Source organism: Cheilinus undulatus, linkage group 15 (assembly GCF_018320785.1).
Source record: "Cheilinus undulatus linkage group 15, ASM1832078v1, whole genome shotgun sequence".
NCBI classification, from domain to species: domain Eukaryota; kingdom Metazoa; phylum Chordata; class Actinopteri; order Labriformes; family Labridae; genus Cheilinus; species Cheilinus undulatus.
In genome coordinates this window covers 39,238,990-39,251,093 of record NC_054879.1, presented here as the reverse complement: position 1 = coordinate 39,251,093, position 12,104 = coordinate 39,238,990, and the positions used below count along the sequence as shown (strand labels likewise).

The 12,104-nt window shown below is 41.5% G+C and overlaps 1 protein-coding gene across 1 annotated transcript; it reads right to left on the bottom strand.

Moving 5' to 3' along the window:
• Nucleotides 1–3,127: 3,127 nt before the first annotated feature.
• On the bottom strand, nucleotides 3,128–11,716 carry LOC121522131 (atypical chemokine receptor 3-like). The gene is made up of 2 exons (XM_041806245.1): nucleotides 11,579–11,716; nucleotides 3,128–6,378 (listed from the first exon to the last, which is right to left on the bottom strand). Exon 2 carries the CDS (start codon nucleotides 6,323–6,325, stop codon nucleotides 5,192–5,194), a length of 1,134 nt encoding a protein of 377 aa, XP_041662179.1. The 5' UTR covers nucleotides 6,326–6,378; nucleotides 11,579–11,716; the 3' UTR covers nucleotides 3,128–5,191.
• Nucleotides 11,717–12,104: the final 388 nt, after the last annotated feature.

The window sequence follows — 12,104 nt, the reverse complement described above, 5'->3', positions numbered from 1 at the left end:
TATGCTAGGAAGAGGAGGCTTACAAACAGGAAAAGGACATTTCACAGCCTAACTACCTTTTTTGTGGACACGAATGATAGTGACTCTAATGCAACCATATCTTCAGATCAGGAGGATTCACTGAAAGGAGGTCTCTCCTCTCTTCAGGCAAGAATGACAGCTGACCCTCAGCATGCTATTCTCCCAGGAAGAGGACCACAGCTCTCTGCCAAGACACAGTGGTCTCATCCTTTACTGGTGTCTGTTTGCTTATTTAGGGGTGGGGCTTCCTAAGGCAAAAGAAATATAAGCAGTGTCTCAATTTAAGATTAGTATCCTTTGAAGGATGCAGCCTCTCGTGTATTTTGCCCAGTTGGGACACATCCAAAGCTCACTTTTATCCTGTGTGAAACTTATATCAGTAGTTGGTATGGGGCGGTCATACACACAGACAATCCCACATAGAATCCATTTTACAATGCCATGTAGTACTCATGAAGGATTTAAAGTTGGGGCTGGGTTGGATCTAGTGTACTCTGCCAAGATGGGCCCCATCCAGCAACCAGTTTAATCCTGCATGTAACCCAAATGGGTAGTTGTGATGGGGAAATCATGGACCCCACAGATAATCCCACATAGAACCCATTTTACATTCCCACATAGTACCCACATAAAACTTTAAACAGGGGTCAAGGTAGATCTTTTGTGTATGCTTATTTGGGACCCACCAAGTACCCAGTTCAATCTTGCATGGAACCCAAATGAATTGCTGGCATGGGGCCATTATGGAACCCGTGGAAAATCCCTCATAGAACCTATTTTGCAATCCCATGATGTACTCATGTAGTACCCACATAGAACTTAACCCTGGGGCCGAGAGTTGTCTTGTGCATTTTGCCCAGTTGTGGCCCACCTAGAACCCCCACTTTAATCCTGCATGTAACCCAAATGGGTAGTTGGGATGGGGCAATCATGGAACCCACGGATAATCCCACATAGAACCCATTTTACAGTCCCATGTAGCTCCCATGTGGTACCCCCGTTGAACTTAAAACAGGGGTCAAAATAGGTCTTGTGTGTTTTGCTTATTCAAGGCCAGCCAAGCACCCTGTTCAATCCTGCATTGACCCTAAATGGGTATGTGGCATGGGGCAATCATGGAACCTGTGGAAAATCCCTCATAGAGCCTATTTTGCAATTCCATGTTGTACCAATGTAGAACTTAAATGTAGGGCTAAGAGGGGTATTGTGTATTTTGCCAAGTTGTGGCCCACTCATCACCCAATTTAATCCTGAATGAAACCCATATGGGTAGTTAGCATGAAGCAGTCATGGAACCTGCAGACAATCAGACATAGAACCCATTTTACAAACTGTGTGGTCCACTTTTTTTGGCCCCACACTGACCATCCATACACATTGGCTGGGTAGCTTAAGACCACTCAGGCTGAGATCTGACCGACTGGTCTACAGATGGGTTTTGAGACACCTGAGTACCATCCCTTTAACTTATCAACCTTTGCAGCTGCATCAGAACTTGCAAACCAAAGTAGCATCATGTTATTTAAACTATTATTTCAAAGATTATTAAAGGTGTAGAGCCCCTTCTGTTTTTACCATTAATTTTGGAAGCAATTCAACTGAGTCTGGAACATTTCGATCTTTACAAATTACTACTTAACCACTCGAAAGTCCACTCTCTCTTTTCAACTGGCATAAATAGAATTTTAGGATAAGCTGGGACACATTGGATTCACTGGATGGATTCCATGCTGGACACACTTGTTGACATTATTTGAAGGAGATTTTACAAGGCGATGGTCCTAGATGCGCCACTGTGACATAATCAGTCTTTAAAGGTGCCCTCCAAAGGGTGCAGCCCCTGAAATGGAAAAGTCATAAATCAGCCTTGTGGCTAATTGCATGGTGGTAGGGGGTGGACACCAGACTGTATTAAAAGCTAAAACCAATTTATCTGAGACATACAGACCCCCACCCACGAGGCTAAATCATTGGCTGACCATTTAAGTATCATCAGGCCGAGGTTGTAAACTAAGGAAAACAGTTTTGACATGTTTGCTTAACATTTCTGCCTGTAAGAGTGCTATTGGGGCACAGTGAACAGCAATGACACCCATGTAAAGTTATGCATTGACTGTTTGTCTCACTACATGATTAATAAGACAAAAATGTATTAAATTTTGTCATTAATGCAAAAAAAAAAACAAAAAAAATCTGGTTAAAATTGTTTAATCTAGTGGTTCTCAACTGGTGGGTCGGGACTCAAAAGTGCATTGCGAAGCTTTTCCAGTAAGATGCCGGGAAAGAAATTTGTGGCAAAAAGTTTATTATGTACAAAAGTCATGAGTGGACATACAGAACAGCTATACATTTTTTAATATTCTTTTGTGATGACAAAGAGATTTCAGTCTTTTTTCCTTATTTATCTCCTTTTCCTTGATAAAAAGCTGTTTTTTCCAAGGTAATTAGGAAATACCTTGAGAAAATGCTAAATTTCCCCGCTGTCTGCGGAAAAATTGAGTGAAATAAAGTGTATGCATACTCGTCCTTCTGTATTTATGTGATTTTTAAATCATGTGTCTTTTATGCTATCTCATTTGTTCCATTTATGGTCCAAACTGTAAGATCTTTCATTGAATAAATTTAAGTGTTTGAACATTTTGAATAATTTGGGAGGGGATTTCTCGTAAGGAGATGGTGGTGGGTCCTCATGCCTGGCCAGTTGGGAACCACTGGTTAAATCAAACCCACATGCTTTTAAGAGAAATTCTGGCTTTGCCTTTTATTTAGCTTTTATTGTCTGCAGTTAGAGAGACAATAACTGAAACATGTGTATTCTTTTGTCACACACAGCTTTGCTGGTGTCTCACATCCAGGCCAGGACTTGCCTACAGTACAATAAGTCGCATACTGCTGGGAGAAACCACACAAAGTGATGTTATGTTTTAGCTGACTTTGAATGGGTTGGTTTCAATGCCTCCAATGAAGCAGAAAATACTTCTCCAAAACACATTCCTTCAGACCTTTCAGTTAAACCACAATATTTCAGTGCTTTTGAGTCATGGAGGATATTCAGACGTGAGATTATTTTTGACAAACTCCCCCCAAAAAAATCACTGACAAAAAATGTTGTCTGTATTCTTTTAATACATAGAAACACATGTAACATGTTACAATACCAAAGGAATGCCTCTGTTCATGTCGACACATGTTCGTGTCTCCGGTCTTCTCTAATCACTACATGAAATCTTTTCAGTGTAAAAGCAGACATGTGTAACCAATCACATGACAAAATGTCAGCATGTCAAAAGGATATGTCGTTTCCTACAACAGAGCCAGTTAATGCGTGTAACTCTATGTTTGTGACACACAACACGTCATCTCTTGGATTCTTAGACACATAAAAACACTCAGGACTTACGTAGGTAAGTTTTTTGGTCCCTAATAAACACTTGGTTGTTGCTCCTCACAGCTGCTGCCTACACTGACACGGCTGCTGGTTTTGTTTGGTCATAAAAGTTTTGGCCGTCTGCCCTGTATGTGCTGACACAGCAAGATTATCACCATATGGATGTGAATCTTTTTACACTATTATAATTGAAACATGTTATAGTGACAATACAAAATATAAACAATGGTATTAGAAGAGCGACATCAAACTCCTCCTTTAGCTCCTCAGTAGTCCCAGTTGAAGCCTTAAGACAATGATTAGCACAATAAGAGCTAAAGAAAACAAAGGTTTGCATGGAAAATGTAAATCATAGCTATGACTGTTAAGAACAATAATGAAAATACTGCTACATAACTGTTAACTGTCCTCCGGTTATGATTGTTTTTATTCCTTAACCATCCTTCCTCATCTTTTCTTACCCGTGATATTATAGTGTAAAATATAAAACAATGACAGTAACACAGAAACGTTAACAAGCGTCAACCAGAGAATATTGTATTTGCCCTGAATATTTTTATTTACAAATTATAAACATGATCAACACTTAAAGTATTAAAACTTTAGTTTTTGAATATTACAAATTATCACAGGCCCCCCATGTAATTCCATGTGAACATTTTTGGAAGTGATCTACATTTTACTTCATCTTATTTTTTTCATTATTTTTTACAAAGAGCTGCCTTGGTGTTGTTTGCTAATGAAAACATTTCCTGCAGTTGCAGTTTCCCATTAAAAGCTTTTCACTGGCAAAACACAAGTTGACTTTTATTTTGAAGGGACATCAGAATACTTACAGGAAATGCCAGAGTTTAGCTCATCAAAATACAGCTGTCTGTGGAGCATTGTCTGGATTTTTTGACAGCTGATCAGTTTGACAAATGCCAGAGAGAAGATATATTTATTCTGTAGTGAAAAAAGAAGAATAGTTAGCCTGTGCAAGATCACAATGAGAGATGTGGTATCCATTTCACTTTGTGGGAGTCACAGGGGCGGCACAAGCCAGGGTTAGGTCTCTTAAAAAAGGTACTGTCCCCAGAAATCAAGGACATCTGGTCACCCTACTTTACTGGCAAGCTGTAGCTTCTTATAACATGTGCAGGGAAATTAAACTGATCTCAAATTTCCATAAAATCTGTTTATGTCTTAAGGCTTCAACTGATTTGAAATGAGGTTAGGGATTACTAAGAGACAGCAGGACTTGACACTGAGCGTGTCTGTGGCTCGGCTAACATCATGAGGCAGTGTAGTTTGAAGTGAAGCACTGAGCAGACATCAGTGTGTCAAGACTTTAAATTACAACATGAAGGAGGCTAAAAAGCTCACATGTACGGAATATAAATACAATTTGATACAAAAAGAAGCAATAACAATATTAACCAATGATCAATGCCCTTTGGACTAGCACACAAACACAACACTCATCACATCCACATGATTCAACTCTAAACACAGCACAGGCAATGATTTTACACAGTAACAATCACTGTTTTGGTTTTACAATTTTGTGACAATATCCATATGATTTCAGTAAAATGAAACTGCCTTCTAAGTGCTTTTAAATCAATCTGTTGAAGTTGCCTGTCTTCAAGCTCCTCTACATGATTCATGCAGAATAAGATGCTGGATTTGCTGTCATCTAACACCATAAACAAAGTAGACAGAGTCTGATAATAACAAATAACATAAGATTATATTGCATTTACTCATTTAGATTTAGACACACAAGTCTTTTTTTCTTTTTTAGATCTGTGGTGGGTTGTCCACAGCTACAGCAGTGTACTCAGTCTCAGACATGTTGGATGTCTCGATAAGGCGGGCCAAGCCCGTCCTTGTGGAGTATTTAAAGATGAACGCCTTCATGAGGTCATAGCGGTAGTTTCTGTTGATGAAGTTGTAGAGGATGGGGTTGAAGCAGCAGTGGAGTAAGGACAGACACTGCGTGAGGTGTAAGGCTACGTAGATCACATTCTCCAGGCCGCAGGTGAGAGGAACTACACCCAGCTGAGACAGAGAATCAGCCAGGAGGACGGCGTGATACGGCCCCCAGCAGCCCAGAAACACCACAATGTAGGCCAGGATTACCCTACGGCTCACACGGCGCTCCTGCTCCACTGTGGATGATGGTGAAGAGGAAGCAGAGGAGCGGGTAAAAGCGCTGGCTAACATGGCGTAAAAAACTGCAATGACAGGGAAAGGGAGAACAAAGCCCAGCAGGATGAAGCTCATCTGCACGCCCACCATCCACTCCCTGGAGTTTTCCTCTGGGTACACTGGCCGGCACAGCATGGCGTCCCCGTGGGTGGACTTCACAGCTCGCAGGAAGTAGGTGTCCGGGAGGGAGGCCACGAGAGCCAGAAGCCACACTCCTATGCAAACTCCCCGGCGGACTAGCTTCCTGCGTACCCCTCCTTCGTTGTCTCCGTGCTTCGTCACGCTGAGATACCGATCCACGCTCATGCAGGCCAGGAAGAAGATGCTGCCGAAGAGGTTGACGGAGAACAGCAGGTGGGTGAGTTTGCACGCCACCTCACCGAAAGGCCAGTGTCCGTGCTGGGCCAGCGAGCTCACCCACACAGGCAGGGTGGCGCACACGCAGAGGTCTGCGACAGCCAAGTGGGCGATGTACATGTGTGTCTCATGGCGAGGGGTGGAGTCTCTTTGTGCACGGATGTTCACCCAGAGGACCAGAGCGTTAGCAGCCAGGCCGACGATGAAGATGAAAGTGTAGAGGACACACATGGAGTAGAGGAGGGCGCTGCGGTTGAAGGCGGTTGCGCACACTGTTGCATCCACACTTGATATGTTAGTGAAGGAAAAGTTGAGTTCCCCAAACGACTCCCAGAGGTCCTCCAGCTCACTGGTGCTCAGACTCATTTTTTCCACGGTGCTTGGAGAAAACCTCAGACAACCTCTGACCAGGACAGATCCTACAAAAACAAGACATCAAATGTCATTATTGCTGCATTCATTAATCTGGAATAACATCAAACAGCTACCTTTTTTCATTTGACTCTCTGGTTTCATGTTGAAGAAGAACTTTCCTCCCTTATAAAGCCTGGCTTGTTTTACTCCCATGGACTTTGACTGCACTGAGCTAATAAAACATACAGCCACTTGTGGTATGCCACCAGATCCTGAAGAATCTTAATGTGGTTAGCTTGTTAAAACACAGCTTTCATGAGTTAATAGAGGCTCTCTGTTGCAGTGTCACATATGTAGAAGTTCTCAGTGATTGATGTGCTGTCAGAGGGCAGTACAATAAATGTTTACATTAGCTATGCTAGCAAAGAGAGCAGATTAGACATAAGGAAGTGGGATGGAGAAATGTAAACAGGGTGTATTTCCGGAGCATTTTGAGATAAAGTGTGGGTCAGGGTGGGAAATCTGATGCCATTTTAAAGACTGTTTTGCTCGTTGTAGTTTTGAAAAATCCATGTTTTTCTTCTGCCCCTGGAGAAGAGGGTGAGAGAGGAGCTGTCACCACCCACATGATCAAAGAAAACTTCATATACGTCATTTTTACAACATCTGATTCCTATAACTCAGCAACACATGCACACAATTTTAAAAGCAGGACACATTAAAGCTTAAAGGTGCAAGATCACAGAGGCAGTAAGCTTGCAGCTTGGCATACCAAGATGACTCTCTGAAAGGCGTCTAATAAGTCCAACACTGGCTGCATTCACTGAGGTTCCTCTGAGATGTCTCTTTAAGCTCCCTTAACAGGCAGACAGCCACAGTGTGAGAGATCAAAGGTGAAAGGTAATAGATCAAAACCAGAACACGAGCGTTTTAACCCCGCTGCTGCCCCCCGGCTGACTCGTACGCCCACGTAGTGAATTGTGTGCGGAGATCAGCAGGAGGCTTGACGCCTGCAAAACGGTCCGACCGAGGTTAAAGAGAGGGCCGCTGACCACTGCGTGACACAGCACGCCGGAAAGCAGTGAAATGTGAGCGTGTCAGACATCTGTCTGCATAGGAGAGCAGAGCTATACGAGGGATAATTGGCACAAAGTCAAGAAGAAAAAGCAGAGTTAATATAATTATAGACAAGGACACCTGGAACTGATTAGGATGTGCTGCTGTGAAGTGTGTGTTGTGTCTGCCTTTGGTGGCTGTCATCAGGATTTATACTGTATTAAAGTTCACTCTTACTCTACTGAATTTCATAAATTTAACATACAAAACTGATGATCAGCTTGTAAAAAGTAACAGATTAAAGCCCCCACTGCTATGACTAATAGATTAAATTAGCTCAGCCTACCATTGAGAGGCTGCAGCACAAAAATGAACATTCCCATATTAAAGCTTTTGTTGATGCCACTTGCTAAAGCAGTGGCTCTGGCTCACTGAGAATCTAAAACATATCTCTTTTTTAAAAAAACTGCAGTTTCTGCAGTGCGCATCCAATCTGACACGTACCTTGCTGCAGCAGAGGTTTCAGGCATCGCAGATATCGCAGGCACGATTTTTCTGCTGGAAATATCAGTCATATGTAGGATTACTTTTGTCCAGTTTCAGGCCGAACCAGCAGACCTATATCAGCTGAAATATTTTGCTTTGAACTTTAAAGTGTGTTTTAAGGTCAGAAGTTTTTGGTCTGAGCTACATTTATATATCAGTATTGATATCATAGGCCTGGACGATATGGCCTGCATGTCATACCAGGGTATTGTTCTTGCCCTTTACAGCGACGGTTTTATATCACAGTTACAAAATTAAAAATAGGTAATGCATTTAAATGCATTTTCATGTGTTACAACCCACTTAAAACAAACCTGTGATAGCACTCTCACCTCATGCTCTAGCAGATCACATAAAAATATTTTCTTCGTCTTTCAATGTTCACTTCTTTCTCACTTTGCCCCAAGTATCGTCTCTATCACTTATTATTTAACGCAGCTTTGGCTGCTGTATTGGTGAATTTATGCAGCTAAAGAGTTGACAACTGCTTCTCTAATCTTGTTTAATGCAATAGTCTACTGACAAAACGTACAGGTGACTGGACTCAGACTAAGCTGTTTGTGTGTTATCTTTCTGCTACGCTAACGGTGGCAGTGTTTTATCTTGCATGTGCATTGCAACATAGCACAGGCATTTCAACTAATAATGATGGTGTTGCAAACATTCCTTTTGTGGCAGAAATTTTACAGGTGAAGGGGTTGATACCAGCTTACTGCTCACCACTACGATATCAACATGAGCTACAGTAGATTTGGAAATATCGGCAAATCATATATAAGCTAAAATCCCTTCTAAATACAGAATTTAACACTAATTGAAGTTCCTTTATAACTCAAATTTCTATTTTTACTGACATTCATTTGTTCATATTTTTACTTTTTCAGTTTTTAATGGATTTAGTCTTCATGATCGGTGTTGAACTGACAACAGGTTTGAAATAAAGTGCCTGATTGTTGGATTTTTGCTGATCTATGTTATTTTAAAAATCATTTTAGCTGATACTGATATCATTGCCAATATATGAATATAAACTTTGTTGTAACAATGCTTCTTGGTAATGACTCTTATACCACTGGAAAGGCTGTTTATGTCCAGTTATGTGGAAATAAATGTATTGGCACGAGAGGAAGATTCAGAAACTTCACAGAGACAGAAAGACTGGGGATCTCTCGGAATTTACTTGCAGCTGCGGTCATTGACAAACGTACAGGCCAAAGACAAAGAATGCACACTTTGACAGTCATTTATACACTTGATGCCTGATCCAGGGAGGCACTCAATGTGACCACTTCAGTTCCATAAAAGTACCTTCTTTGACCACTATTTCTAATAGCCTGCCAACTAAACCAAACTTAACTTTGTTACATCATTCCAACATAAAACACAATATTTTCTCATTAACATGTCCCAAGAGCTGACAGGGTGAGTTTGGTCTTCTTGGGACACCCACATCATGGCCTGTCTCTGACATCCCACTCTATATGCAACCTGACCTTCAGTTTGCCGATAGTACTAGGACTAACTCCAAATATGCTGCATCCAGCTTGAAGTTGCCATATCACATGGGGCCCTATCCAGATCAGTCAAATGGAGCTGCCAACTATTGACCACTGTAGCAGGCCCCATGCTCACGGGTGTTGACCATCTGTGCTTTCAGGACCTGGACGTACCAGAGGCTCAAAACATGAGTCAAAAGCAAAATAAGCTGTTTGGCATTGGCAGAGAAGATTTAGCTCATTTTTCATGGGTGCAACCCACATACTCAGCTCTGCTGCTCATCCCACAAATGCATGATCCTTACAAATGTGGCACCATTTAAAAGGGAAATAAACAGGATTTTCAAAGTATAAGATTTATCACCAATAAGCATTTTTACAACATAGAAATAATCTAAAAAACATAAATTTTCTTACTTTTTAGTTCTGTTCAGACCTAAAGCTATGGCCCCTAAAACACTTTGAAGTTTAAGGATGAACAAAGAAACAAACTTCAGTCCTTAACACACACTTAAAAGTTGAAGGACTGAGGATGACGAAGAGAATCAGGCTTAAGCTGACGTAGGTCTGTGGGTCCTGGTCAAAACTTAAATGTATTCATACATACAGCTGACATTTGCAGCGATAGTCCAGTATTTATTGCGTTACTGGTTTAAGATTTTCATATGTGCCTATACCAATACCATGCTGGTAACATTGTGTATCCCTAGTTTAGTCCTTCTTTGCAGATGTTTTTATGATTTAGCTATAATGATTTATGATGAAATGGATTCGTGAGCTGCAGCTGCATGGCAGCCAGTCACCCACCCTTGTTCAAAGAAGTATTGTTTTGATTGGAACAAGTGTAAGGTGTTGCCTCTGGCATCTCTGCATCATCTTCTTTTTTGCAGATATTTCATTCAATGAATCAGCCTGAAAAGGGATTTTCCCCTTAAATATCTCATCTGTTAACATGTAACAGCATACAAAGCCACATATACCCAGAAAAACATTTCTGCAGCTTACTTTCCAGTCTCAAGGGGGAATGGTTAATTTTATTATAATCTATCTTTACAAGCTAACACTACTTCTCCATAGTAATTGGTCTAATATGTCTTCCACCTGTGCCTGTGATAAAGAAGGTCCAAGAAGTGTCAGAAACCTGACATGTAATTTTGCTACTATTATTTTTAGACACTGGAAAGTGCTCTTCATCCTAATAGAGGGATTTTCTATGCAGAGATAATCCCTCACAATGGTCTCTGTCTAATTCCTCCTTATATTATATGGAAAGTACCTGAAGGTGCCAGGTAGCCCCACAGGCTTCAAGCTAATTAACCTTTTAACACCCAGAGCATCTGATAAGCGAGACAGCACGAGGAGTCCGTTTCTCCCTCTCTCTCTCCCACCCCGTTTCTCCCCCTTTTCAAACCTCGAGCATCCAGTTACAAATTAGCCGAAAACGTCTATTGTTACTCAATACACACAAAATAAAAGCCATTGGAGAGCATTTTCATGTGCTAATGCCGTCGACAAGAATAGTGCAGGTGCAGCGTGTTTGTCAGAAGTTTCTGTCAGTCTCTGCTTACATGTGCTAAAATATTTGCCCACTGAATCAGTTTTTTAAGTCGTGTACAAATGCTTAAGAAATGCAGCGTGGTGCGTCATTACGTACAAACAGATTTGGAGATTTTGCCTTAAACCCAGACTTTTCCTGACGGGGAAACACACACACTGTCTTTGTTGTCATTGTTGATGTGTATCAGGCTGGAAACAAACTTCTCTTATCTGACGTGGGCTCAGTATACAGTAGCCTGACTCTGTTTGAACGGGGAGGCAAATAAACAGAGCTGGGGAGATGGAGAACATCAAAACAGAAAGAAAAATCTATGAAATAGGCTTTTTTTTCCTTAAGGAAAGTCTCTGTTACTGTAAAACAGAAAAGAGGATACTGCTTTTTATTCCTAGCATTGTAGCTGCAGCCCTTTGGGCTAGCCATTTGTAAGAAAAATAAACCGCCAAGTCTTTCCCAGAAGTAACAGAATGTGTCATACAATTGCCTGTAAGCTGTAATGACAGCATGTACCGCTCATTCCTTCGTTTTATTTGCATGGAGTAAAGTGGAATCCAAGAAACTGACTCCTCTCTTACTTCTCCTTCCCCACATGAGCCCGTTTAATCAGCTTACCTGTTTCTGTGTCCTCCTCCTTCCCTGAAGTTGGCTATCTTCTTCTCAGAAGTCTCTTTTGATTTATTTCAGTTAGGCTGCACGAGGACAACTTCTACTCCGCTTGAAGGAAACTCGCGCGCGCTTCCCTCTGTCTCCTTCAATGACTCTGAGCCTGTCTCCGCTCTGCACTTGCTGATACTGAGAGGGAAAGAAAGCTACGCCTCCAAGGCTGGTCCTAACTGCTCTGTGTATTGACATAACGTCGCCTCAGGCGCTCTTTGAACAGCAGCCTGAGTCCGGCCAGTTTCGACCCACAAGAACAAAGATAAAAGATGTGAAAGTTGAATTTCCTGCTTACGACCTATAGTGGATAAAACAGTGAAACGATATGACACTACCCGATGTATTGCACATTTTTGCATGCAGGTCCTAGTCTACAGGTCTGTGGGCTCTAACATGGCATGTACTGCATGATAAGTAGGCTGTTTGACGATTTTCCATATCGTCTTTGTCTCATCCAAAACGTCTTGAAAGAATGTGGCCT